At 40.6% G+C, this 27,666-nt stretch overlaps 5 protein-coding genes across 5 annotated transcripts; 2 read left to right on the forward strand and 3 right to left on the reverse strand.

The window, feature by feature from the left end:
• The first annotated feature begins 400 nt into the window (after positions 1-400).
• LOC106347367 lies at positions 401-2,517 on the forward strand. The gene is made up of 5 exons (XM_013786891.3): positions 401-597; positions 718-1,528; positions 1,615-1,840; positions 2,024-2,112; positions 2,221-2,517. Exons 2-5 carry the CDS (start codon positions 758-760, stop codon positions 2,287-2,289), a joined length of 1,155 nt encoding a protein of 384 aa, XP_013642345.2. The 5' UTR covers positions 401-597; positions 718-757; the 3' UTR covers positions 2,290-2,517.
• A 55-nt stretch (positions 2,518-2,572) lies between these two features.
• LOC106350089 (uncharacterized protein At1g21580) lies at positions 2,573-12,990 on the reverse strand. Its single transcript, XM_048782568.1, is given in 19 exon segments — positions 2,573-3,181; positions 3,456-3,559; positions 3,626-3,668; positions 3,745-4,018; positions 4,101-4,191; positions 4,515-4,589; positions 4,752-4,848; positions 4,928-5,078; positions 5,172-5,367; positions 5,526-6,116; positions 7,976-7,995; positions 8,423-8,572; positions 8,574-8,673; positions 8,676-9,255; positions 9,258-9,808; positions 9,811-10,879; positions 10,881-11,407; positions 11,410-12,436; positions 12,438-12,990. Coding segments are annotated over 19 exon segments (6,435 nt in total). The 5' UTR covers positions 12,837-12,990; the 3' UTR covers positions 2,573-2,791.
• A 169-nt stretch (positions 12,991-13,159) lies between these two features.
• On the reverse strand, positions 13,160-16,849 carry LOC106347368 (protein kinase STUNTED). Its single transcript, XM_013786893.3, has 10 exons — positions 16,429-16,849; positions 16,247-16,344; positions 15,909-16,158; positions 15,084-15,797; positions 14,735-14,983; positions 14,486-14,649; positions 14,327-14,406; positions 14,088-14,235; positions 13,853-14,002; positions 13,160-13,776 (listed from the first exon to the last, which is right to left on the reverse strand). The coding sequence occupies exons 1-10, from the start codon at positions 16,580-16,582 to the stop codon at positions 13,531-13,533; spliced, it is 2,253 nt and encodes a 750-aa protein (XP_013642347.2). The 5' UTR covers positions 16,583-16,849; the 3' UTR covers positions 13,160-13,530.
• Positions 16,850-18,262: 1,413 nt separating this feature from the next.
• Positions 18,263-20,414, reverse strand: LOC106347369 (PLASTID TRANSCRIPTIONALLY ACTIVE protein 6, chloroplastic). Its single transcript, XM_013786894.3, has 6 exons — positions 19,877-20,414; positions 19,719-19,787; positions 19,518-19,622; positions 19,213-19,332; positions 18,799-18,888; positions 18,263-18,694 (listed from the first exon to the last, which is right to left on the reverse strand). The coding sequence occupies exons 1-6, from the start codon at positions 20,378-20,380 to the stop codon at positions 18,578-18,580; spliced, it is 1,005 nt and encodes a 334-aa protein (XP_013642348.2). The 5' UTR covers positions 20,381-20,414; the 3' UTR covers positions 18,263-18,577.
• Positions 20,415-20,779: 365 nt separating this feature from the next.
• LOC106347370 (epidermal growth factor receptor substrate 15-like 1) lies at positions 20,780-27,462 on the forward strand. The gene is made up of 13 exons (XM_048782567.1): positions 20,780-21,301; positions 21,745-23,023; positions 23,336-23,554; positions 23,640-23,851; positions 24,209-24,283; positions 24,358-24,429; positions 24,514-24,612; positions 24,714-24,785; positions 24,858-24,972; positions 25,243-25,311; positions 25,475-25,757; positions 25,917-26,028; positions 26,128-27,462. The coding sequence occupies exons 1-13, from the start codon at positions 21,155-21,157 to the stop codon at positions 27,106-27,108; spliced, it is 3,735 nt and encodes a 1,244-aa protein (XP_048638524.1). The 5' UTR covers positions 20,780-21,154; the 3' UTR covers positions 27,109-27,462.
• Positions 27,463-27,666: the final 204 nt, after the last annotated feature.

The raw sequence follows: 27,666 nt of genomic DNA on the forward strand, positions 1-27,666 counted from the left end.
CCTATGATACCGAGCCCATGACTCTCTCATAAACCCCCGATGCGGGTGGTATTACGTACGAACACATTCCAATTGATTTTTCTTTTGGAGAAACAAAAAACGACAATTTTATTGTTTTCATGTGTATAATATAAACAAAACTATAGTGTATCATCGCCGATTCCACACCATTCCATACGGTATAAAATGAAAAAAATACTTTTAAAATCAGATAATGTATTTTATTTTTTTGGGGTCAACGATAATGTTTCATTTTACGATAGAAAATTGTTTAATATAGTTAAAGATTATGAAGGCCAGAATCTGAGCCCAATTCAGATATTTGGGCCTTATCCTTTAGTTCGGCCCAAAATGAAAACATATAAGGTTGTGTAATAATGAGAAGCGACAAAAGCGGAAACGCTCTCTTCTCGAGTTGGCGCTTTATCTACTGACCCTCTACCTCACTGATTTTGACACTTGGAGTTCATTGGGAGCCATGACGAGATCTTCGATGAGACCAGTCAATTGCTTTTTCTAGCCACTAAAATTTAGAGTAACATAGATCTTTCTCTCCTCCTTTGATTTGACTGTTGAGAGACTTCTAGAGATGGCAATGTAAGTGAATCTCTATGGTGATCTGTTTATAGATGCAGAAGTCCCAAATAGCTTTTGAGTTTGCGTGGTCATTAGCTATATATCTTGAATATTTTTCCCTGGCATCTTGTTTTTTTACAGGACTGTGACATGAAGTTATAGTTAATCTCTGCCAGTTAAGATGAGACCTGTGAAGAAGGAGCCTATTGTGATTGACTTAGACAGTGACGATGGTGAAGATGTTCACTGTGGTGAATTGAACGAGTGTATGATGGATACTGATGTTTCATCAGAGTCTGAAGATGCTAATCCCTCCAACATGCAAATGACCTTTCCTTCTAATGCTGGTGCAAGTGATGATGATGATTGCGACAACAAAATTGATGATCAGTATCTCAAGTTGTTTGATAGTCTCATGGACGATGGAAACTCATATCTGAGAGATAATCCACTGAGGTGTATTAGGTATGGAGTAGATAACGGAGGATACGACATACGCGAGTTTAAAGGTAAGCGTAAGAGCAGAGAAGATCTAAACACTGGTGGTCGTGCGACTAAGAAGAATGTTGCTGTGTCAATGCCTCCTCGTCGTGTCCAAGCAAGTAAAAAGAAGACAAGGGAGTTTGTGTTGAAGAGAAGAGAGAGTCCTGTGAATGATAAGAGTGTTGACGCAACAAGTCATGCGAGGAGAAGCTCGCAGCACAATGTCGAAGCTCGCGAGAAGGAGATTAGGGAAGCCGAAATGGTACCTGATGAGCATTACAGATCTTATCTCACATCGTTAGTGGACAAGTGGAAGAGCTCAAGAACTAATCCTGAGAAGGAGGTACGAGTAAAGTGTGAGAAAGATGTAATGTCTCTGTCTGATTCCGACAGTATTGAGATTGGTGATCGTCCGTTTCTTGATGAAGAAGATTCTCCGTTTGTGCCATCAAAGAGTTATAAAGTGGTTGTAAGTATATTACCTTCATTCACCTAAGCTTTTGCCGTTTTTTAAATGTTATCTTTTGACATGATCTTTTGTTGGTCTGTAATAAGGATTTGGAGGAAGAGAGCGATGATGAGGGTGACCAATGCAATTCTTGGTTTAGGAAGGAGATAATGAATGTTCTCAAACAACCATACAGTGAAAAAGAGTTCAAAGAGCTTGAGCATGAAGCATCGGTGTGTAGATGGTTGATCAAATCCAAGGAACTGTTAGATGGAAGGGATTTTACTTATACAACGAATCAAAAGAAACCTTCATATCTCGATCAGTATCCAGGTTAGCTATATACCATATCACACATGTTCTTGGAAAGTTATGCTTTGCTTCTTCTAGAAACAATATGGATAAACTGATAGTGCTGAATCAATATGGATAACTTCTGCGTGCTTTCGATCTCAAAGATTTTGCTGTGTGTTCTTTACCTTCATGTCGAGTTTTGCTATGGTTTGGTTTTCACAGAGTTCAAAAGGATGTTCGAGAAAGCTTTATATGGAGAGAATCGCCATAGAGCTCTGAACCTGCTGCGTGGCTTCATCTTTTATTTAACGGTATATGTGTGACCTGTTTATCTGTTATTTGAATCGTTATAAAGAGTAAAAAGATGCTTTTGTATGTGATCATCACTCTTATTGTTGGATGTTTTTTTGTTATCTCAGAAAGTTGCTCGCCATGATGCATTCAAACCTTGGCTCGACTATGAATGTTTGAAGATCACATGTTTCTGAAAGAGAGGCTCTTCAACTGATTAAAACCGACTCCACTTCCAGTTCCATGCGAGACCTTTGTTTTAACTTTTATGTCATAATCTCGATTAGGCTTTGCTTTTATTGTGTAAAATTAACTTGAATCATTGTGTAGTAGTATTAGTTCTATCTCAAAACTAGCCGAATGTTTCAAGTTTCTGTAATGTGAGTTCTCTCTCCCTCTGTTTATTGGATGCAACTTCGACTTCAGAGATTAAAATTTAAGTAGAAGTTTCAAGCGAACATATAAACAACAAAAGAGGAGAGACCACCAAAAAACAAATGTATTCAAATTTTTGGATCAATTACAAAACATATGTACAATTCTTCTCTGTATGAAGTAAAGAGTATATCTAGAAGAGAACAAAAGCTAACTAACTAAAAGAATACAAACAAACGTATCAGAAGACCGTGTAGTTTGTCTTTCTACCAGAGAAAGCTTACCTTTGTACTCGACCAAACAAAAACTGATACCTGTTTCTTCTTACCGCATCAAAGCTACTGGTTTGATTAGCTCGTATATTGAAGCAGGTTCTTCACTCTCGCTGGAGATAGATTGCTCGGTGGCTTGATCATTGTTTTCACCGGCTTCTTCCTCAGTAGCCCCTAGGGATATAAACTCGAAGCCTTCTTTTCCAAAATCTTCACTCTCAGTGGGATGTCTATCCACTACCATTGGCTCAGACTCGGAAAAGAGTTTCTGAAGTGAGCCAAAGTAACGCCCACGGGCATTTTTCTCTAATGGTTCGCTTGGTCTTTTCCTCTTTCTTCCTTTGCCTTGGCTCTTGGGGTGGTGGAGCTTGCATTTCGATCCTTGAGGGCATGATCCAGTTGCTTCGAAATCTGGGCAGGTGTATGAATGCTTCTTCCGACACTGTTACCATTATGTAGAGACAACAATCCGCAATCTTTAACTTCATCAAGTGTTTGCGAGTGAAACGAGAGGGATAAGTAAAATATGTGACATAAAGCCCATGTATGGATCTCTCTTTTCCTTATACTCCTTGAGGTACTAATCAACTTAATATGCAATTTAATTCCTCAAAGAATTATATTAGAAGGAGGATCGCTAAAAGATCACTAGTAATGCATAAGAAACGAGCATATGCATGTGAACCGTGGCAATGAATTATAAGTTGAAACCTTACCTCGTTTCCGTCTGAACAGTATCCCTTTAAAAACCCATCACATATAGCAGCACTCGGGTTGACATGCACATGCCTATATGGACATGCCTCATTGTTGCATAGGCCTGCATTGTAGGTATTAGTATTGTGTGTACCCGCGATGGGATCTTAATACAATTGGAAACTCTTACCTTGCAGAAAATAAGAGCAATCAGGCATCCTTTCTGGAATGACCTGTGGAAGAAATACGTCAAGCAGTTAAAGATTTCTGTGAAGCAAAAAATCTGCAGCAATGACTTCGTAGGACGACCTTGTGAGTCAATTTGCAATTATCATTCGCACACAATCCATTCAAAAACTTGGTGCAAACTGCAATTTTCGAGGGGTCGTGAACATATGGACATTTCCCGTCATCTTTGTTGCATTTCCCGAATCTTGTGAAGAACTGGCAGTACTTCTTCTTCTTCTTAGCCAACCGCAACCGAACATTGTGCAGGCTCCATCTGACCTTCTCATTAGCCAACGCACGGGTTCGTTTCTTTGGATCTCTGACAAGCTGGTTACCATTTCCCACACGTACATATCTGCAAAATTGATTCAAATGTTAGATTGAGGCTCCAGAAAGATGAGTAAAATTATATTATATTTGAATCAAGAATAACATACTCTTCATGGCCTATCACCAATCTCTTTGGGATGAAAGGTCTTTTCGCGCCTTTCCCATTTTCAGTAGGTCCAGAGCACGGTGAATCAACATCTAACAAAGAATCATTTCTTAGCTCAGCAGAGAGATACATTAGGTTAAGACTCTCGTGCAACTAATGAAAAACTAACAGTTCCAAGCCTAGAGAGTTCTCACAATCCGATCAAAACCTTGGTTGAGACTCATCAACCACCTAGAGGGAGTGAATAAGAGATAATACATGTGTGTATGATCGGATTATTCATATACTACAGAATAAGAAGCTCCAGATAACGGATCTTTGTCCCTGCTCGAGGTTCTGTTCTCTAAATCCTATTTTGATATTATCACTGCTCATCTACAAAGCGTTTATGAGTCTTAACTTTAGGATATCCTACCAGATATTCTCTGAAGAGTTCGCCTTGAAGGATCCATTTTATAGCGCAGAGAACCAAACCTGAAAATGCGCCCCCCTGAAGAACAGAAGTCGATAAGAAAAAAACCTTTGAGGTTTGCTGAAATAGAGGCTCAAGAAAATAAACCCAAGGTAAACTGACCAGGAGGCCTCCAAAATTATAGAATAATTCGTCCAAAATAACTGGCCATGCATATTTTTTTACCGTGAACCAACTTACGTGCCAGATGGTTTCTGCTCGTCTTCCTAGTACTACTTTGTCCAGAATGCTTTTCATTTTCTTTCTTTGAAAATGCAGCCACAGCCAAAGTGGCTTCCTGTACAAACAGAGGAAAAACAAAGTTGTATACACCACTTTTTCGATTGTGCTAAAGACACTTCAGTGAAGAAACTAACCTCATTAGCTTTTCTCGAGTCTCTCTCAATGGACTTGGACCATTTTAAATGCGACCCACCAATACTTAAGACCTTGGATTTTCTAAGTGAATACCCGTTAGTTGATCTTGTGTATACAGTATGTCTCTTCCTCATCGTTGACAACTTTTGGCTGAAGATCAGAACGCCCTGTCATCAAGTTTGCAAACACAAAAACGAGAGCGTCGCAGCTCAAGGAATATTGAGTACATTAGAATGTAGATACCTGATATTGGAGAAAGAACCATTTCGCAAAGCGGAGACTGAATTCATTAATCGTCTCCAGTATGTCACTCTTTTCCAAGGAACAAGTTGTGGCAAGATCCTCCGATAGCGCATGTGACTTGAGGGCAAGTCTGATTGTTGATCATTTTGCGTCCAAACCAGAGAAAATTTTGACCGCTTATATGGTCTCGTGACAGCTACAAAAAAAAAGAAAAAAGAGAGGACCAGTTACTTCATTTCTCACATCTAGTTATGGGTGCAAAACCGCAAAAACATATGTAAGTATATGGAAAACGGAATCTGATACTTGATAGATGTTCAAAGAGCGCTAAAAGATATTTATTTCTTTACATACCAGCGTCGGAGAATGCTGAGCTAGATGATCTTTCCGACACCATGGTTGCAGATGCTCGTGAATCTAATGCATCATCAGGTGAGTGATTGACACGACTCTCGGAAGTCCTAACTAGCTGATTTTTATTTCGCTTGAAGTAGCCATCAGAGGTAGAAAACTGGCTCCTACTTTTACTATGAATATCTGAAGCTGCAACCAACTGATTTGCCTTCCTCTTGACATATACGGTTCTCTTCAAATCTGAAGAATCCAAGTTAGGAGGAATTTTCTTCTGCTGGCAATTTGAAGCATAATCTGTCTGAATTGGTATGTCAGATGTCTTAGATGTATCTCCACCAGAGTGCGGAACACTAGCTTCTCCAGATGTAGCAGAATCCATGATAGACTCAGGTAAACCAGTGGTGGGGTGATCCATGCTGTAAGATAATGCACATTTTCCTGAAGGAGCATCAATGGCATTTGATACTTTGGAGGTGCTGCTGTCAGAGGGAGGCTTTGACTGCTTCTCAAGAGTGGGTATTTCTCCTGCTTTAACAAGAAAAGAATCGTCACCTACAGCAACCTTACTGGCAGATCCTGTGCTTTTGTTTTCTATACGGTTTAATGAACCACGCTGTGGGATTGAACTTTGCCTAGCTACAGACTGTGCAACTTCGGGAGCCACAACAGTTCCAGTAGAAACAGATGAGATGCCCATTGTCGACGTAGTGCCAGTAGTATGTTGTTTTGGCTGCGTGGAAGCAACTGAAAACACATCTCCGAAAATTGAGTCAGAGGGAAAACCGTTTCCTGATGCAGCCAGTTCCTTGGCTACCAATTGATTGGATGGAGCATCTAAAGGAGCAGATGCAGGCACTGGTACTTGCGGTCTGGTTGTTGTAGAGCTTATTACTGCAGGTGTCATATGAGGCTGTGGTATATTGTTGGCAATTGAGTTAGGTGCTGTCAAACCATATCCACGTTGACTCGAAGGAATTTGTAAATTCACTTGCCCAGAGGGCCCAACACTTCTGCCGCTGATCCAATTAGATGGCACAGGTTGGTTTGCGGTACGAGGCGCAATAGTCCCTCCAGGTGGCATACCCTGGCTTTGAAAATTTTGCGGTGGTTGAGATGGAGGTGGCCCAGTAAATTGGTTCTGCTGGCCGGGGACTACTTGCTGATTGCTAGTGCTTACGTTTCCACCCATTTGAGGTCCTCTCATACCAGCGGCCACTGATGTAACCCCCGGAGTTTGTGCAACAGGTCCCCTGGGCTGTGGAGAAGGTGTTGCAGCAAGATTTATTTTGGGAGCAGGGATATTGGCTGAAGCAGGACTATAGATTGCAGCCTTGACAATCTCAGGAGTCAATTCCCGTCTACTTTGTGCGACAGTCACCAACTTTAGAGCATTGTAAAACTCCGCTCGACCAAGGTAACCAGCCTTTTTTGCATCTGCGTAGGACCATACCTACAAGGATGAAAAAAGAAGAAGCTACACCATTAACAATCCAAAGATTAGTTGCTCAGAAACGTGTGAAATTATTTAAATATGCAGTATTCCCTCATTGCACGCGAAGCTCTATGCATATGCATGTCACAGACAAGTAGATACATCTAAATTGCTTCTGTATCATTAAAAATGCTATATGAACATATCCACTAGACCACAATGCATTATCTAATAGCAGCAGTATAGATTACAATTACATAAACTGGAGTACGAGCTTCAGAATGAAGAGAGAGGTCCCTCAACCACCCAGAAGAGAACAAATTTGATAAAATAACGTCACACTTCTACCAACGATCACACAGATCAAAGATCCAATCCAAAACCTATAGGAACTACAAGTATTCTCCACCGTTTCATAACAATCAAAAGAAACGAAATAGATGCAGATAAGGGGAAAGAACCTGAGCAAGGACGGGTTTAGGCAAATTGGAGCCTTGGAAGAAACCGACAGCCTCAGCTCCACTGATACGGCCATCTCCATCCAAATCTGCTCTCCTGAAATACGTATCGAACAGATCCTGTCCCCCCGTCGGCCTCGGCGCCGCCATTAGAGGATGATCCGAAATCTAGCAGCGAAGGCAGTCTCCAGAAGCTTTCGCCATAAAAAAAAGCACAGAAGAACGTGTAAAACTGATGTTTTATGGCAAATCTATCTATTTGAGACACAACTAATACGAAATCACACAACAATTTGATGTTTTGCATGAAATTAGCCGATGGCCGCCATGGAAATAGCTCTTCAGAGTCGAAACCCTAAAAAAAAAATCTGGGGAAGATAATGAGAATTACGACTATGCCGCTAATTAAAAAAATTAAATAAAAAAAGAACCCAAAATGCGCTTGGATAGCGTCGAACCCGGCGACTGGTGATCAAATTCAACAACTCTTACCACTAGGCCACTGGAAATTAATGGTAACTGTCCAACATTGTAGTTTTGAACATGGGACTCAGGTAAACCAGTAGTGAAGTAATTCATGCTGTAAGATAACGCACATTTTCCTGAAAAAGCATCAATGGCTTTCCGGATCCAACATTATATAATCTATTACAAAACGTATCCTAAAAACTGAAAATAATACAAAAACTAATATCTGCTTAATTTTCGGTTAATTTCTGATTTTTTGCTAACTCGCTAGGTCCAGACCAGCCGTCCGATTAGCGCCTAGCGTAGTTTTGAACATGGACTCAGGTAAACCAGTGGTGGGGTGATCCATGCTGTAAGATAATGCACATTTTCTTGAAGGAGCATCAATGGCTTTTGATACTTTGGAGGTGCTGCTGTCAGAGGGAAGCTTTGACTGCTTCTCAAAAGTGGGTATTTCTCCTACTTTAACAAAAAAAGATGCGTTACCTACAGCAACCTTACTGGCAGATCCTGTGCTTTTGTTTTCTATACGGTTTAACTTGATAGCAGATAAAGGCAGTCCAAGGGTAACACCAGGAGAACCATAGGGTTTTCAAAGAAGGTTATTCCCTTTACGTACATAACTATTACAAGATTGGACAGTCACTATGGGGAAATTCTGTTCTGTAGAAAAAGTAGACGACAAAGGCAGTAACAAAAGAAGAGGCAGCATGACTAGGCTTTCGATGCCAATTGTGATGCTTATTGGGAGGGTTAGCATTTTTCTTAGTGTCAGACACCAAAGGCAGGAACGGGGATAACTTTTCTGAGTAAAGTAACTGGAATTATTTTTCTTCTTTTCTAATTCATACCTAGAGCTCAAAGATGTCTTATTTTGGGGATTCCGATCTGGCACATATTTTACATGATCGTTAACATGTGTCAATGCAAATTTAACATCTGCACGTGATGACAGATGAACTCCTGAATTACCAAGAATTTCAGTTCCAACAACTTTCCCATCAGCTGACAATGCTTCACCATCAAATATATCATTCTTAATAATGTTCCGTGAGTATTTCTCTAGACCGCCAACATCAGAATTTACATCAATTTCCAGAGTTCTGTACTTAGTGGTTCCACCGGATGGCTTTGCTTTCTCATTATAGTTGTTAGAGTCATCAACCATAGAAGCAACATGAGTTTCACTCTGTATCGGTCTGTACAGATTTGGAGAGTTGGATAGAGAATCAAATGGAACTTAATCCCCACAAAAAGCAACAATATCAGCTCCTTGAGTTCTGTACTCATTGGTACCACCATAATGCTTGGATTTTTGTTTAACGTTGTAAGTTTCATCAACTTTAGCAGCAACGTGCGTTTCACTCAGTATCTGCCCGAAGCTCTGCCCGATGAGCTGGATAAAGAATTACATGAAAACACTGAATCCCCAGTAACAGCAACAATATCAGTTCCCAGAGTTTTGCACTTCAAAGTTCCACCGGACGGGTTTGTTTTCTCTTCTTGAATATCTATAGCAACATTCTCAGCACAATTATTTTTCTCATGCTTGATACCAATTTGAGATTCACTTTAGTTAGTTTGAACATATGTTTTGTTTTGCATCTGCTCATTCATTGCCATCAAGAAAGAAAAATGGCATGGACTAACAGAATTATCAGATACTAAGCAAGCACTAACCCTTGAAAGATCCACCTCCAGATTTTTCTTCACAGCGAAATTCCAGACAGAACCAAATGCACCAGATGATCTACATCCACCTTGATCTTCAGGCAAGAACTTGCCTACAGGCGAACAGGGTTGCCTTTCGTGGGGACCAGAGTCGGCTTTAGTAACAGTTTCATTAGCAAACATGCCATTAATTCCAACTGCAGGGTTTGTTTCAATTACCAATGCAGGCGAGCTAGGTAAATTACCACAAAAGTGAAAGCATTTTGGCTAACGTCTCGCTGAACAAGCCCCTCGCTTGAACCATAAGTAATATCTTTGTTTAGAGAAACATTTGGCTCTGGTAAACAAGTTTTCAAGTTTCTATTATTTGAACCACTTAACTTATCTACGGAAGGAATTTCGGAAGGTTGATTAGATGTTAAACCCAGGTCTTCAACAGGCGCAAGTCTCTCCGCACTTAAACTTTCCATACCCTCTTCAGATGGTACTGCAATATCTAAATCTGATTCATAACTACGTGAATAGCCATCAGTTCTCTCAACAGGCAACACAACCAATGATCCCTTCACATCAACCTTTGAATGAGATGAAGAAGTACCTTTTACACAGGCCTGTATACCTTCATCACTCTCACTCTCGAGATTATCAACAGGCGCAAGTCTCTCCGCACTTAAACTTTCCATACCCTCCTCAGATGGTACTGCAATATCTAAATCTGATTCATAACTACGTGAATAGCCATCAGTTCTCTCAACAGGCAACACAACCAATGATCCCTTCACATCAACCTTTGAATGAGATGAAGAAGTACCTTTTACACAGGTCTGTATACCTTCATCACTCTCACTCTCGAGATTATCAGCCATTTCTGCAACACTTCTGAGAGGTTTAGTTTCCATGGATTCTTTTATGCTACCATTCTCAACTGATGGGTTGGCCGTGTCTTCACAATGAGTAAAATTTTTACTTTCATTCATATCAGGTGAGTCGACTATGGTACTGGGATATGTACCAATGGTAAAACTGTGAGCATTAGCAAGATCCCCTGAAATATTATTATTTGCATTAGCAAGCTCCATTGAAACACTAGGAATTTCCAGAGATGCAGAGAAAATTAGACCCCTACAACAGTCATTTTCAGGAGACAATGAATTTACATTCTTATTGATCCCATTGCTGCCATCTTCAATACCACATGTATCTAACTTCGTCGCCTGGTGGCCAGGGTCTTCTTTATTAAAATAGATGGATGCGTCTCGAGATGACTTTTCCAAAACTTTGTCCACATAATCTAAAGATCCAACTGATGAGCCAATAAATATCCTTTTCTTCGGATCATGTATTTAACTCCTCCATTGGTGTATTCCTTGATGGTGAACAATCCATAGCCACATCTTCACAATGATGAGACTCAACACTATACATGGACTTACGAGCAAAACGAACTACTGCTTCAGAATACTCAGAAAGATCAGCCGCTGTTGACACTGATAAAAGTAATTTAGTAGGAGACCTATTGGTACTCTCCTTTACAATGTCTTCCATCTCCATGACTTTCGGCGGAAGAGCTTCGCCAGCATTACAACCAGTTCTGTTCAGCACATCTTGAGAGTTCAGTATACTTTTGCCCCTCTCAATAACATCTTCGATAATGGAGCAAACCCCCATATTGCTATCATGTTCAACATCAGAGTCATCCTTGGCCTCTTTCAAAGCCTCACAAACACTAGAGTTCTTTTCTGCAGCATCTACAGTAATAATAACTTCACGAGTTAAAGCTTCAGGACCTTCATCAGTGATTTTAACTTCGCAATCATTAACGACACCGTCAACAAAGCTGACATTGTTCATACCCCACTGGAAGACTGAGTTGAGTGATTACCAGGTTTCTTTTCAATTTCAGATGAAATACTTTGCTTTTTAGATGGTCTGGATCCTTCAGAAACCGATGCCTCATCTGAAAATTGTGTTCTCAACTTTCCATTTCCTTCAGTTACAGAAGGGTTCTCACTTTTATCAGGCACCAATGCTCTTCTAGCTTTAAAAGATCGAGGTGTCACAGACCGGCTTGGGTGGATGCCTGCACCGGTAGGTGATGCTATGGGCTTAGCTACCGGAAGATTCAATTCAAATGAAACATCAAGATCCACTGGAGTTCTCTCCCTTTGCTTCTCCACCAATCCACGATCAGAATGACCCAAATGTTCTTTACCCCTAAACAAGTTCGAGTTAAACCTTTTCCCATTATAGTTACTATGATTCCGACCATTCTCTCTACCCTTCTGATGGTTTCTTGTTGTTTCACGCCTAAGCAGAGCACTCTTCTTCAGCATTTGTTTCCTGGGAGTTCGATTCAGTTCGCTGCTCTCTTCTCTCCTTCCACGATCAAAATATTGTTCAGTCTCGGAATGATAGTAGTCATCCTTTTTCCGGGGATAGAGAATCTTCCCTTCATTCCACCTCTGGTTTCTAGTCCCTTCATGACTTGCATAAGGCCTACCCATATCACGACTCACTGTAACACCATATAAATCAGTACCATAACCAACACGTGAAGCTAGATTCCTATTACATTCACCTAGACCCCTAAAGCACCTATCAGACTTTGTTTTTAACTGACCACGGTCTTGATAACTCCCTTCTATTCTAGATTCTTTTCTCACATATCCAGTATTACGAAACTCATCTCTAGACCTAAAACTACCATCTAAACCACGGTTGATGCTAACACCAGATGAATCCCTCGACGAGCGGCTGTAGTCATACTGATAGTCATGGCTCGGACTCGGATCCAATCGTCTTCCACTAGTATACATTCGCCCCGGACCAGCGTCTGTCCATGAATCAACTCGTTTATCCTTGTAACCAGCCCAGGGAGACTGAGGAGACATCTCGAGATTCAGTGAATGGGATAGTTGAAGATGAAGGTTGTGAAGCTCTTTGTGACTCATAGCTAACTTGCTGAGGGATGTATGGTTAATGCTGTTGCGGCGGTAGCGGCAGCGGATGATGTTGATGAGACGGTGGCGGATGCTGAGGATAGTACGAAGACGACTGATTAACCGTCGGATTGGGTGGAAAATATTGGCGATGAGAGTAGTGGTGGTAATCCTTACGTTGCCCACCGTTATGAGTTGATGGAACATAGAAATTAGGGCTATCGGGATGAGATTGGCGAGGAGGCGGCAGCAGCGGCAGAAGGAGAGGAGCAGGAGGAGGATGATGAGGAGAGTAAGGAGAATTCCATTGGTCGTAACTCTGATTGTAATGAAATGAATCCATTGCTAATTTTGCATGAGAATATTTCAAATCTTTTTAAAACTGCGTCTTCATTTTCTTCTATGCTTTCTGCTGAAATCGCGAACCCAAGCAATACGATAGATAACGCCGGAAATAAAATAATAGTACGACAAACGATTTTTTCCCCCGAATCATGGCAGTTACAACTCCTTTTCTTACTTATTGGACCTTGGACTTTATTTATTTTGGGCCCAAGATATTTGTGTCATCTATTACTACATAACCTTGATTGATTCAGTGCCACACATAGTTTTTTGTCTTTTTCAGAGTTGAGTTAAGAGAAGATAATCTTTAGGATTGTGATAGGCTATGAATGAAATAATGCATTTCAACAAGATAATGTTAGATAGTGACAGGTATGAGCAAATACATGACAAAGAAAATTCACTTTGATCCATTAGGATCAAGGAATGCACATATAGTTGTAAAACATACCCGCATTACAATTAAAAGCTGCATTTTATAACTCTAAACCAAGGGAGGGAGGAGGGGGAGTAGAACCCACACCACAACACATCCACCAACCTATCCAAATGAAAAGAAACACCTTTTCTTTCACTATATAATATACACTCACTGGTACCTTGCGAGTCACATACAAGAGAGAGAGAGTCTTGACCATCTTCAGCTTGGACAGTTTTGCCATTGTGATTTGTTGTTGTCAATAGAACAATGCTCAGTTGAAGCTTGATGAGCGGCTTTCCCTGCCTTTAAGATAATCCTCCACGGAGATGCCTTGATCCATGCTTACCATGGAGTGTGCGTCGTCTTCCATGTCAAGGAACGCTAGGTTTAGATGTGACTGTAGATTTGACCTATGCAGTTTCTCGTCTTTGAGTAGCTTTGAATCCTCTAAACCGCTACTAATCTCTTCCTTTGCCCACTTTAGTATCTCCATGTCACCTTTAACAAGGTTTAAGACCTGCATATTGTCACAACATTAACAACCGTTATTACTATTGTACAAGCCAAGATCCGAGGATAAGAAGTCGACTCACCATTCCCATATCTGGCCTAGATTGAGGATTATGTCTTATACAAAGAGTGGCAGCTAACGCCATCCTCTCCATCTGGTCACCATCGTTGTCATCTAGCAAACTAGGGTCCAGTAACTGAGAATAATCTCCATCTTCCAGAATTGGTTTCGCCTGCAAGTGTAAAAGCATATCTGTTAATTAGCAATAGCATAGAAAGACCATTCAATGTAGTAACTTCTTCTATATATCCACATACCCACATAACAAGACTCTCTCGAGCCTTTGGAGATTCGCTATTTATAGGTTTTCTTCCAGAAAGAAGCTCGAGGAGTACAACACCATATGCATACACATCTATCTTATTGTTCATCTTACCATACATAAAGTACTCTGGAGCTAAGTACCTGCACCAAGAAGCGCATAACCGTTTCAAAATAGTCATCTCTTAAACAAATTTCATCCAACAAAATTTGGTTTTGTATTTTTGTTTCTCACCCAAAGGTGCCTGAGACATCAGAGCAGATGGTCTGCGTTGTAGATACCGACGCCCACTTTGCAAGCCCAAAATCAGAAAGCTGTGAAACAAGATCTCCTTTGTTTTAGCATCTCACTTTTTTATGAAAACTAGAAAACTGAAAAAAAAAAAAACCTTACTTGTGGCTCAAAATCATCAGATAACAATATGTTTGATGACTTAACATCTCTGTGAATGACAGCTTGTGGAGCACTGTTATGCAGATAGTCCAACGCCTCAGCTATTCCCACAGCCACCTTATATCTCTCGTTCCAACCAAACGCAACCGAATCTCTCTTGTTGCCTAATCTCAAACCATGCAATGTTAGAACCACAAACATTAAGAGAATCTGAAGGTGGCTACTGGCTAAAAAGGGTCAGAGTCTTACCATGAAGATTCTCTTCAAGGCTTCCTCTTGAGAGATAATTGTATACAAGTAAGAGGTTATTGTCTTCAAAGCAGTAACCTAAGAGGGAAATAACGTTCTTGTGGTTTAAGGTTGTGATAATGTCAATCTCTGCCACAAAATCATTCAATACTCCTTTGGTTTGCTTGAGAATCTTCACTGCAACCTCTCTTCCATTGGGCAGGGAACCTCTATACACCTTGCTGCTTCCTCCTTTTCCAATGAAATTATCTGAAAATGACATTGCTTTTCTTAATCAGGCAAAATCATATATTACAATAGAGTCTTAAAATGACTTTTTGTAGCTCATCTGAGGAGGAGAGGAACAAACCAGGACAAAAGTTTGATGTCACTGACACAAGCTCATTGTACTTAAAGGACTGGCAAGATGTGGAGACCCTCTCATGAAGCCCCTCTAATTCCTCTGGAATATTATCAGGAGAAGACACCACGATCACAGAATCATTACCATCAGGAACAACTGCTGGGCCTTCAGCGTTCAAGCTAGACAACTTACCATTATCATCTTCAGATTCAGAAAAACCAAAACCAATCTGCTTAGTGTCTGAACTCCCAACAGCAGAGTTGGTCCTAGAGGGCAGCTTCAGCACCCACTGAGCAACTGGTATTTTTCTGTACGAAGAACTTCTTGGAACATTACTTAACACATCTGAAGAAGGTACACGACAAAGCAAAGGCCAGCCTGGTCTAAACTCAGGAATCTCCTTTACCAGAAGATTGATGAATCTGGTCAAATCTTCCGGAGCTTTTGCCGGTTCAGAGGCCATTGACTTGTCGAAATCATCAGCGTTTTCATCTTGATCAACATCATAACAGGACGATCCAGATACATTTCCACAAACAGAGCGATTCCCAACGCAGGAAGGCACTAAAGCCTGTGGCCGTAGACTATGGCCATTGGAACGATCCTCCTCTTCTTTTTCCTCTCCCTCCTCCGAGTTGTTAACTACTTTTGTATTCTTTTGCAATGTGACAGGCATCTGAAAGAAGCTAGACAATGTGTTCCTACGAGCATTACCTTTCCCTATGACAAAAACCAAGCCCAAGAAAGAAGAGTTTCAAACACTAACACACACACAAATAACCACCACATGAAAAATTTAGAAACTCAAAAGAGGAAAAAGAAAGGCCAAACCTTTAGATTGGCGAATGGTCAATGGGGAACCATCTTTCTGAAACATGACTTTCCCGTTGTCAACAGCCATAACCCAGCAGTCTTTTGATAGTTTCCTGGCTAAGTACTTAGCCACTGAGACAGAAGAATGAATTGTATGGTAACTTTTGGAAACTCCAACCACAACTTTGGATGCATTACACAGTTTTGCTTCTCTAACAAGAACCTTTCGAGAAGAAGAGCCCCGGCATAGCTTCAGCTTCAACTCAACCTATTAAAAAAAAAAGGAATCTCTTTAGAAACTGATGACTCGTGAAGGAAGCAAAAGTTGTCAGCTTTTTTTTGTATATTATTATTACCTGTTTCAATTTGCAGAGACCTTCATAGACTTCACGAACAGAGTCGAGAGTTTTAACAAGGGAGAGAAACGTAGAGTTGACGGCTTGATCGGTGATCTCTACATAAAATCCAAATTCAGAGAGTAAACATAAGGAAAAACCATTTCCAAAAAAATCGAAGCTTTAAGAAACAAAAAAGATACCATTGGTGAGAATGTGAAGAGCGATGATGGTATCACCCGGTTCAGCGACCTTAACCAAAGCCCAATCCAGCAGCTCACTGCTCGACGTATCAAACTTCACGCCAACAATAACAGTACAACCTCCTCCTCCTGTAACGACGTCGTTTTCGGTCATCTCTATCTATCTGTCTCTTGCACGCTTCTTTTTTTCTCAGTTTTGTCAAAATGGGTTTCTGAATTTCAGGTGAATACGTTGAATCCTTTCAGGAAGTGTGATCCCTGGAGACACGAAATGATTATTAGATGGCTACGAAGAGAAACTCTTCTCTCTCTGTGGTGGCTTTGATTTTGGTTTCAGCAGCCTCTGAGAAAAGAGAAGAGTGAGGAGAAGAATGGAGGAGGAGCAGACATTTTAGAAATTTCATTTGGATAAATGCATTAATTATATTTTTGGTCTTCATTCTCGACATTAATTATATTTTTTGGTCTTTATTCTAGCTAGCTTTTAAGTATTTTCCATTTCTTTTGAAATATCCTTTCTTGTTTCAGTCAAAGTATTAGTTTTATAAAATTTCAGATATTTCCATCCAACGAATATATTAAAGTCTAAAATGATGGAGTGGAGTTTATATGTAAATTCTGTGTGTTTAGGAGATAAAATATGCATTCACTTACTTATAAATTTTACCCCTAAATAAAGATCACTTCACCAAGAAAACAAATGAAAATTAAACCCAAAAAAAGGGAAACAGGTGAAAACTCATTAATATTACCACGTGTATATAATATAGTACCAAACCAAGCAGCATAAAAGAAATCTACGTATTAAATACGGCATGTTCCACCGTTATCGGTTACTTTTATAGAACGTAGTGCCATGTAAATGAGTGGACAATACTATAAAGTAAACATATGATTTTCATAAATATTTTGTATCTATTCCTTTTTTGTTTTATATGATTCGCTCCTTTAATTATTTTCGTTGTCGTCAACGATTTATTCTTAGTCTTTTGTTTGATTCTTTTTTTTTTGGTAGGGTTGGCGATTCAAAGATTTAAGTATAGATAAATAATTAGCAAACAAATGGGTCACGTTGTTTCCCTTTTTTGGTTTTGACCTCAATAGCTGAACTTATACTAATAAGCTTCATATACATTATCACGTACCTTCTTATGGTCCTCTTACCGTTAATTTAATCCCATTTTGAGTCTTTGACCAATGCTGCTTCACGACAATCTTCTTTTTATGTTATCCTGCAATTCCTTTTTATTCAATTTAATTCTTAGACAAGTCTTTGTTTTTCTTCTAAAAGATGATTTATTATAGTTTATAACACTTAATAACGTGTGAATATATGTTCCAGTCTACGGAAGCATGTATATATTCAATGGATTATTACATTCATCATTTTTTCAAATCTCAGTTGAATTCGATTATAACGTGTACTAATAGAATGGTTTAATAACAATATTGAACACATTCATGGTATACACGTATTATGCTTAACGAATCCCATACATCATCGATCACGGAACTATGGGTGTTTTTTGTGTTTTCTATTTTTGCGTGTCGTCTGAAGTAACATAGAGGTGGTGAATGAATAAGGAAGTTAATGTTTGGTCACAGAATGGGCCGATGGAACCGCCCACCCGACATTGAAAGCTACTGTCGGCTAACTCTGCCATGTGTCATCCCATTCACGTGAATTGAAAACCAAACGATCAGACATGACACCGTACACGTGGTGAGAATAACAGAATACCTGCCGTTTTAATGCCTTCGTATCCTAATAAAACGACACGCCGGCTAAGTTTCATAACAATCAATCGTGAATATCTCCTCACTAGATCACGAATCAAACACCGTCGAAACACCTTAGTTGCAAATAATGAAACTGTTGTTAACTAACAAAACACATAATCTAGTTTCTCTAGTCATTGAACAAAGTTCATTAAAACTATTGCATCTGCATACACTCGTTCTATTGTAGAGCCTATATGATCCACTCACGCACGCATTCAACTCTGCTGCTAGCTAGTAAAGTACATTATGGGGTCAGAAAACATTGTCTACCATGGAACAACACATCTTTGGCCCCTCCATCTGCTCTCGTACTCCATCCCAAGAAGAAAATTTTACTGACTTGTCGCTTGGTTCATCTCGGAATTTTTTAGAACCAATTTGAGACACTGAAGTCTCGTAGCTTTCTGAGATGTTTCTCCATGTCTTCTCGAGTTTTAGTCCACTCTTCCCTTTCTATTACCGTTGTCGGGTCATCTCTTTCCCCCTGAAAGAAGCAAAAATATATAAACATAGATAGAAGACGGATAAAGCTAGGTGAAGTAATACAAATGACTGCCCGACGAAACGTGTTTGGAAATGGAATGCTACCGCGTGTATGATTTTAAAGGAGTTTCCATTATCACGTATCACAAGCAAGTCATCCTTCCTATCCCTTTTTCTTCCTCCCGGAACTGTCACCTGAAAGTGAAACAATCCAAAACCTTAGAATATGGGAGGGACAATAGTTATGCAGCTTCGAACCACACATGGAATTTCAAAAATTAACAACTCAAAACTATGTGATTCAGTACTAGATATGGATGTACCATTATAAATTTATAATAATACACCAGCTTTGTAACACTATAATAACATGAGACATGTTTGGCTAAGAGAATATGTCAATCCATCAAAAATACCCAATTGGATACGGTCTACATTTGAGGTTTGTGCTCAGACTATGAACGGAAACTTGTTAATAATGGCTAGATAGATAAACTGGAAGACAACAATGGTTCATACCAGAACTCTGGCTCTGGTGATTGACTTCGTCTTGGAGTCAATAACATAGATCTCTTCAAGGTCTAACACAAACTCTGGGTCGTTTAACCTTCTGTTCCGATAATGCTTTGTCAAGAAAACCTGCAAAAATGAATAAACACGATAAAGACAAGTGTAACTACATAGCTAAACTAACAAGTTTCGAATAGATGTCATCCCTGAGGCTTTTCTTGGTGCATTTCGTTCCCAAAACAGAACTAAGTGCTTCCTTGTCAAAACATGTTGCTTAAGAATCTATGCATCAAAGACAACATCAACTTCAATACCTTGGATATCTCCCTCACAGATTTGTATAGTGGATCTCTGGGAGCATCAATAGGCGGTTCGGTGACATCGTAACATCCATAGTCACTCATCGCACATCGGATATACTGTACTTGTTGTAAACAACATTAATACAAAGCCGTTACTATCACCATACAGACAAGACTACTGATACGTAACTAAAACTTGGATCCGATTCCGACCTTTTGAGGCATTGGAGCAAGAACTCTTGGAATTGAGTAAATATCTGTATCCGGAGGAGTCACATACATCTGCAACCACCACATCAAAAACGCCGCCGTATAAAAACAGGAGACAGTGTGAATCCAACGTTAAAAGCAGAGAGAACTTCTTCACAAACCTCTCTGAAGTCATAAACATCGTTATCAGGATCAGGCGGTTTCCTGATGAAGAAGTCGCAGTCCAGCAAGCTGATCTTATGGAACTCGTCTTCGTTTATCCTGTAATCAACCACCATCTCCGAGTCCCACCCCTGCGTCGATATGAAGCTCTTGCTCTGCACGAACGCGATATCCCCGTCGCCGCCGCCGCCGCTTGCGGCTGCCATCGCTGCGGCCAAGGGGTCGTACTCGACGTCGTAGTCCTTCTTGTTGTCCACTTCCTCCACTTCCTCGTCGTCCATGTCGTACTCGTCCTGACCTCCGCCGTCGGCATCGCCGTCGTCTACTTTGACGATGATTGAACGGCCGCGGCGGGGGTTTAGTCTCAGAGGCGCGAAACCGGCGTTGGTTCTGAATGAAGGGAAAATACGATGCGTGGTGGCGGTGGCGGAGGAGGGAGATGGAGGAGGTTTTGAAGTGAGTGAGAGTAGAGATAAGGAGGGAGAAGCGGCGGAAGACGCCATGGGAAGTGGATAAAGCTCTCTGAAAGAGCGTTGTAAATTGTGGATTATATATTTCGATAAATATTTAATTCCACGGTAAGAAATTCCAGTATTTTAAGAACCAGACCGGACCGGTCAATTAAACCGGTCAAACCTTATTCATTTTCTATCTGTTGTGAATTGTGTTAAAAATCAGATTTAAATTAAACCGTTAAAACCGGTTTAAAACTAGTCAAACTCACCAAAACTGCTGGTTCAAAATTCGACATTTTTTTCGTTTTATTTACAAAAGACTAAAAAAAAATTAAAATATGGTTGATCATTAACCCAATTTTACCATACCGAACCAAGATCTGGACCGGTTTTGAAAATTTTGTCCGTATTATTATTAGCTGTATCCGTATTATTATTATTTGCATCTCGAGGCTGTTATACGATCTTTGTTGCCACATAACTTTCCCAAAATCTGCTCGTCCATCGCGCTGTACCGGTATCCATCTCAAATCCCGGATTGTTTCTCTGTCGGCGAATCATCACCGACATCCGTTACCTCTCTCTCTCCTTCTCCTCGCCGTCGCTCTCTCTTCACCTTCACCGATCCCATCTCGCCTTCGCTTTCAATCTCGACTCCCTGCGACGTTGGTGCTCTCCCTCTCCTACCGATCTACGATTGCGATCGGTTAGCCTTACGAATTAGGGTTTTTCCACGATTGGATCGCGTTCTTCTGTGCTTTTTTTTTAATGGCGAAAGCTTCTGGAGACTGTCTTCGCTGCTAGATTTCGGATCATCCTCAAATGGCGGCGCCGAGACCGACGGGGGGCCAGGATCTGTTCGATACGTATTTCAGGAGAGCAGATTTGGATGGAGATGGCCGTATCAGTGGAGCTGAGGCTGTCGGTTTCTTCCAAGGCTCCAATTTGCCTAAACCCGTCCTTGCTCAGGTTCTTTCCCCTTATCTTCATCTATTTTCCTTCTTTTGATTGTTATGAAACGATGGAGAATACTTGTAGTTCCTATAGGTTTTGGATTGGATCTTTGATCTGTGTGATCGTTGGTAGAAGTGTGACGTTAATTTATCAAATTTGTTCTCTTCTGGGTGGTTGAGGGACCTCTCTCTTCATTCTGAAGCTCGTAGTCCAGTTTATGTATTTGTAATCTATACTGTTACTATTAGATAAGGCATTGTGGTCTAGTGGATATGTTCATATAGCATATTGAACGATACAGAAGCAATTTAGATGTATCTACTTGTCTGTGACATGCATATGCATAGAGCTTCGCGTGCAATAAGGGAATACTGCATATTTAAATAATTTCACACGTTTCTGAGCAACTAATCTTTGGATTGTTAATGGTGTAGCTTCTTCTTTTTTCATCCTTGTAGGTATGGTCCTACGCAAATGCAAAAAAGGCTGGTTACCTCGGTCGAGCGGAGTTTTACAATGCTCTAAAGTTGGTGACTGTCGCACAAAGTAGACGGGAATTGACTCCTGAGATTGTCAAGGCTGCAATCTATAGTCCTGCTTCAGCCAATATCCCTGCTCCCAAAATAAATCTTGCTGCAACACCTTCTCCACAGCCCAGGGGACCTGTTGCACAAACTCCGGGAGTTACATCAGTGACAGCTGCTATGAGAGGACCTCAAATGGGTGGAAACGTGAGCACTAGTAATCAGCAAGTTGTCCCCGGCCAGCAGAACCAATTTACTGGGCCACCTCCATCTCAACCACCGCAAAATTTTCAAAGCCAGGGTATGCCACCTGGAGGGACTATTGCGCCTCGTACCGCAAACCAACCTGTGCCATCTAATTGGATCAGCGGCAGAAGTGTTGGGCCCTCTGTGCAAGTGAATTCACAAATTCCTTCGAGTCAAAGTGGATATGGTTTGACAGCACCTAACTCAACTGCTAACAATATACCAAAGCCGCATATGACACCTGCAGTAATAAGCTCTACAACAGCCAGACCGCAAGTACCAGTGCCTGCATCGGCTCCTTTAGATGCTCCATCCAATCAATTGGTAGCCAAGGAACTGGCTGCATCAGGAAACGGTTTTCCCTCTGACTCAATTTTCGGAGATGTGTTTTCAGTTGCTTCCACGCAGCCAAAACAACATACTACTGGAACTCCGTCAACAATGGGCATCTCATCTGTTTCTACTGGAACTGTTGTGGCTCCCGAAGTTGCACAGTCTGTAGCTAGGCAAAGTTCCATCCCACAGCGTGGTTCATTGAACCAGCATCCTGTTGGTGTTCAGAATCAGCTTACTGGAAATTTAGGGCAGTCATTTGTTCCCGCCGGTGCAGCTTCTGGTACAACTGGCTCTACTGTTGGAGTTGGGATTTCAGCTTCCAGTCAGTTGACCCAGCGTCAGTCTCAGCCACCCCAGCCCCAACCGCAGCCCCAACCGCAGCCCCAACCTCGCCACCAACCCCATCCCCAGCCCCAACCTCAGCATTATCCCCGGCCCCAACCCCACCACCAACCCCAGCCCCGACCCCAACACCAACCCCACTACCAGCCCCAAGCCCCTTGGCCAAAAATGACTCCAGCTGATGTCCAGAAATATACCAAGGTTTTTGTGCAAGTTGACACAGATAGGGACGGAAAGATCACCGGGCACCAGGCTCGGAATCTGTTCTTAAGTTGGAAGCTCCCGCGAGGTAGGCTACATTTACTTTTTTGCTGCTTCATCCGTTGAGCACTAGTTTAGTTTCAGTTTGAGCTTGTGTTTTATAATGGTAAACATGCATGATAATTAAGTGGCACTTCTCTAGTTATGTATATTTGTTTGTATAGCACTGATCAACTACCCTACCATTGTAGGTGCATCTTTAGTTTTCTTGTTTTGTTCCATGTTTTGGCTATAAGTGGATAATTATATTTATGTTGTCTCGAGCAGAAATTGTTATACTTTACCTGGGGAGTATAGACCGTTTTATGTGTGTTTTCAATGTTGTTTCCTGGTATTACAGAGGCTTTGAAGCAGGTATGGGATTTATCCGATCAAGATAATGATAGCATGCTCTCCTTGAGGGAGTTCTGTATTGCTGTTTACCTAATGGAGCGTTACAGAGAAGGCCGACCTCTTCCCCCAGTGTTCCCAAGCACTATAATATCTAGTGAGAGCATGTTTACCTCTCCTGGTCAATCTGTGGCACCACATGGCAATGCATCCTGGGGACATCCACATGGTATTGCATCACACCAACCTTTTTCTGTATTACTTCCATTATTATTCTGAAGTAGGCAGATTCATTCTTGGACCAAATATTGTAGGTCAAGTTCATGGGGGCTCGAGGCCACCAGCAATTCCCAAAGGAAAGCCTCCAAGGCCGGTTCCTCTCTCTCCTAGTGATGGATTGGTCCAGCCCACTCAGCCAAAGCGTAAAATGCCTGAGTTGGAAAAACATCTGGTGGATCAACTTAGCAAAGAGGAACAAGATGCACTCAACTCGAAATTTGAAGAAGCTACTGCTGTTGATAAAAAGGCACTCTCTGATTTCTCTCTGATTTTAATGTGCTAATGTGGTGAATTTATTTGGTTAGCGTGAGACACTTTTCTTCATATGGGAAGGTCACTAATATGAATAATTGTAGATTTTGGTAGTCATATTCCAGATTATAAGTTTCCAAGTCCTTTATGAATGGAATAAACAAACAGCCTCTGAGAACTATGCATAGTTCTTATTTTACTTCTAAACCTGTTTGAAGCTAATTACTACAATTTGTGTGCTTTTCTTGCATACGTGATCAGTTGTCCATGTAGTCTTTATTGACGTAACCTATAATTTCGTTTGACTGCCGTTTCTTTTTTTTTTCTCAACTTCTTGTATTTTGCTATTCAGGTGGATGAGCTTGAAAAAGAAATAGCTGATTCCAAGCAGAAAATTGAGTTCTTCCATGCTAAGATGCAGGAACTTGTAAGTATAACTTCTCATTATTATTACCAACTATCAGTTTCTATAACCTTCTCCATTTGGTCCTTGGGTGACAGGTTTTATACAAGAGCAGATGTGACAACCGGTACAATGAGATTACGGAGAGAGTCTCGGGTGATAAACGTGAGGTATAGAGTTTCTGTTGCACCGTACTTCTATAATTGTATCGGAGATCCAATTTGATTACCTAACAAAAACTACCTGTAAACCAGCTTGAATCTCTAGCAAAAAAATATGAGGAGAAATACAAGAAGTCTGGCAATGTAGGCTCTAAATTGACTATTGAAGAGGCCACATTCCGAGATATACAGGTAGTTTAGAAGTATCATCTCAGGAGCATGGTGTACTTTGAATTGTCTGTAGCTGGATGTCGCCTTCAAAAATATGATAAACTTCCCTTTTTGAAATGCAGGAGAAGAAAATGGAACTGTACCAGGCTATAGTCAAATTTGAAGAAGGCAAGCTTGATGACAATATTGTTAAGGTAAACCCAACGTGCTATCTAGCTGGTTTAATGTGATTTGGTAATTCTATTTTACTGAATGTTGTCTTGTAGGAGCGTACTGAACACATCCAATCGGGACTTGAGGAACTGATTAAAAATTTGAATGAGCGCTGCAAGCAATATGGAGTACGTGGCAAACCCACTTCTCTGGTGGAGCTTCCTTTTGGTATAAGATTTACCCCTTCTCCTTTCAAGTTCATCTTTAGTATTATATTTTCTTGATCAGTGGTGAAAGGTTACCATTCTGGCTGTAAATTTAAAATTTAGTAATTTTATCATTCAAGAATTTTATTAAACGTTGATGCTTTTGTACAACACGAAACTCGGTATATTTGGCCCTTTATGTATTGTTGCCAGAAAGACTTCTATCTATACAACTTTATACCGGTTGTATCTTCCTTTCGATATATTCATGGGATTTCCTCACGTTTTACAGGTTGGCAGCCTGGAATCCAAGAAGGTGCTGCTGATTGGGATGAAGACTGGGATAAGCTAGAGGAGGAAGGTGAGATTATGGAGGAAGCATGGTTTTAGATGTTTAAACAAAATTCTTTTTTTTTTCTTTATAATTTTGGTTTTTGCTTTTGGGCTATCTGTCTTCCAAAACAGGGTATGCATTTTGAAGTTGAACCCTTGAACTTTGCCTACTAATTTTTCTCTAATTCCAGGGTTTACCTTCGTCAAGGAGCTTACACTTGATGTCCAGAATGTCATTGCCCCACCGAAGGAAAAATCATCTGCTTGGAAGAAGGAACTTACTGTCTCTTCAAATGAAAGTGCAGACGTTTCATCCTCAGATGTCGTGTCTAAAACAGAGAAAAAGCCAAGCAGTGGTGAAGAGGCATCTGAACATTCAGATGGTAAAACAGATAGAAACGGATCTCTGGATGATTCTAATGTTAGAGAGAGTATTGAAGCTGACGGTTCACCCCGTACCAAAGATTCGAAGAGGTATGCTTTTTGTTTTAGACCGTGTGTGTTATGGATTGCATCGTTCTTAACTGTGGATTTTATGTGCTTTCATAAAATGAGGAAAATAGAGTGTTATATGTTCTTACACATCTCGGGTGACTAACATTTGTCTTCATTTTACTCAAATTTTTTTATCAGTGAAAATGGCCATGATGATGGTGAATCTACTGCTTCTGCTGGCAAAACTGTAAACTATGACTCTCACGATGAGACAGATTCAGTTTCAAGCTTCAACCCTGACAACGGAAAGGTATAATGTGGTCACGTGCTCTATGTTATCATTTTGGCATTAATATTTGATGCTTTGTAATCTTAATTTAACTATTTTGAATGTTGTTTGTTTACGCAGGACAAGGATCATGAGAAGCGTGATAATGACTTTGGATTTGGGTTCGGATTCGATGACTTCAGCATCAAGCCTATAAAAACTGGCTCCACCCTATCAAATGACTTCCTCCCTCCTAAACTATCTATATTTTCTGATTCTGTCCCAAGCCCCCCGGCTAATGCAAACGACGGTTTCACTGCAAAACCTTCTTTGTTCGATGGTTCTGTCCCGAGCACTCCAGCAACAACCACTGCCTCTTACTCAGGCAATAAATCATACTTTGATGAGTCTGTTCCAAGCACCCCTGCTTACCCAGGAAACTTATTCTCCGAGAAGAAAACATTCTTCGACGACTCGGTTCCAAGCACTCCTGCTTATCCTGGAAGCTCGTTTCCTGAAAAGAAATCATTCTTTGATGACTCAGTTCCAAGCACCCCTGCTTATCCTGGAAGCGTGTTTCCTGAAAAGAAATCATTCTTCGACGACTCTGTCCCAAGCACTCCTGCTTATAGCACGTCTGATTTTGGTGGGAAACCGTTTGCGTCAGAGACACCTCGTTCAGACAGCTTGTTCCCAGGAAGAAGTCCCTTCATGTTCGACTCTGTCCCAAGCACACCCGCAGCACACGACGACTTCTCTTCCAACAGCTTCTCCCGCTTCGATTCATTCAACAGCAATAAAGACAACGACGCGTTCTCTCTATCCCGCTCAGACTCGATGCGCAGCACAAGCGAGCCAGACCCATTCGCATCCAGGTTTGATTCTTTCAATTATCAGAGATATGATTCCTTCAATGCACAAAGCTACGACAACAACAACGCATCCGAGACACCTAAAGCCTCATTGTCGAGATTCGACTCGATTGGAAGCACCAGAGACTCTGATTACAATCACGGGTTTGGGTTCGATGACCATGACCCGTTCGGTTCTACGGGGCCGTTCAAAACAACTACAACAACAGCTGAGACACCTCGGAGCAATGATCATTGGAATGCCTTCTAGCCCCCCACAAGCCCCACGTGTGATACGAATATGATCACATATCATATAGTTTGCTGTCTTTTTACAGTTCGAGCTTACCAAGTCGGAAGAGTTCTATGTATTTGTTTTGTTTGCCATCTGCTTGCTTCATTTTTATTGTTAATATATAATAGTTCTTTTGCCATTTTTAAAGGATTTTTTTTTTTTGATGAGTGTCCTTTGGTAGCGTTTCTTTCTTTGCTCTTTCTGTTGATGATGAATAATGAAATTTCATGTGTCCCTGAGAAACCGAAATCTATATTATTTATAATCATCTGATATGTGTGGATGGATTATTTTCAGATGTTTTTATATTAGAAATCAATTTTTGTGGAATAGTTCGTATTTATCAACAATTTTCTTTTCTTTAAATCTATCTTTTATAAAGTGATGGTAAGTTTGTTAACATATACAAAAATCTATCATTTTATGTAATCAATTTCAGTCTGGTGAAGCTGTTCAAATTTCAAAATGATTTATTTACAAGTATGTCTTGCCCACGGTAGTATAGTAAAAAGAAGAAATGAAAATGCGAGTTGA

This window comes from Brassica napus, chromosome A6 (assembly GCF_020379485.1).
Source record: "Brassica napus cultivar Da-Ae chromosome A6, Da-Ae, whole genome shotgun sequence".
Taxonomy (NCBI): domain Eukaryota; kingdom Viridiplantae; phylum Streptophyta; class Magnoliopsida; order Brassicales; family Brassicaceae; genus Brassica; species Brassica napus.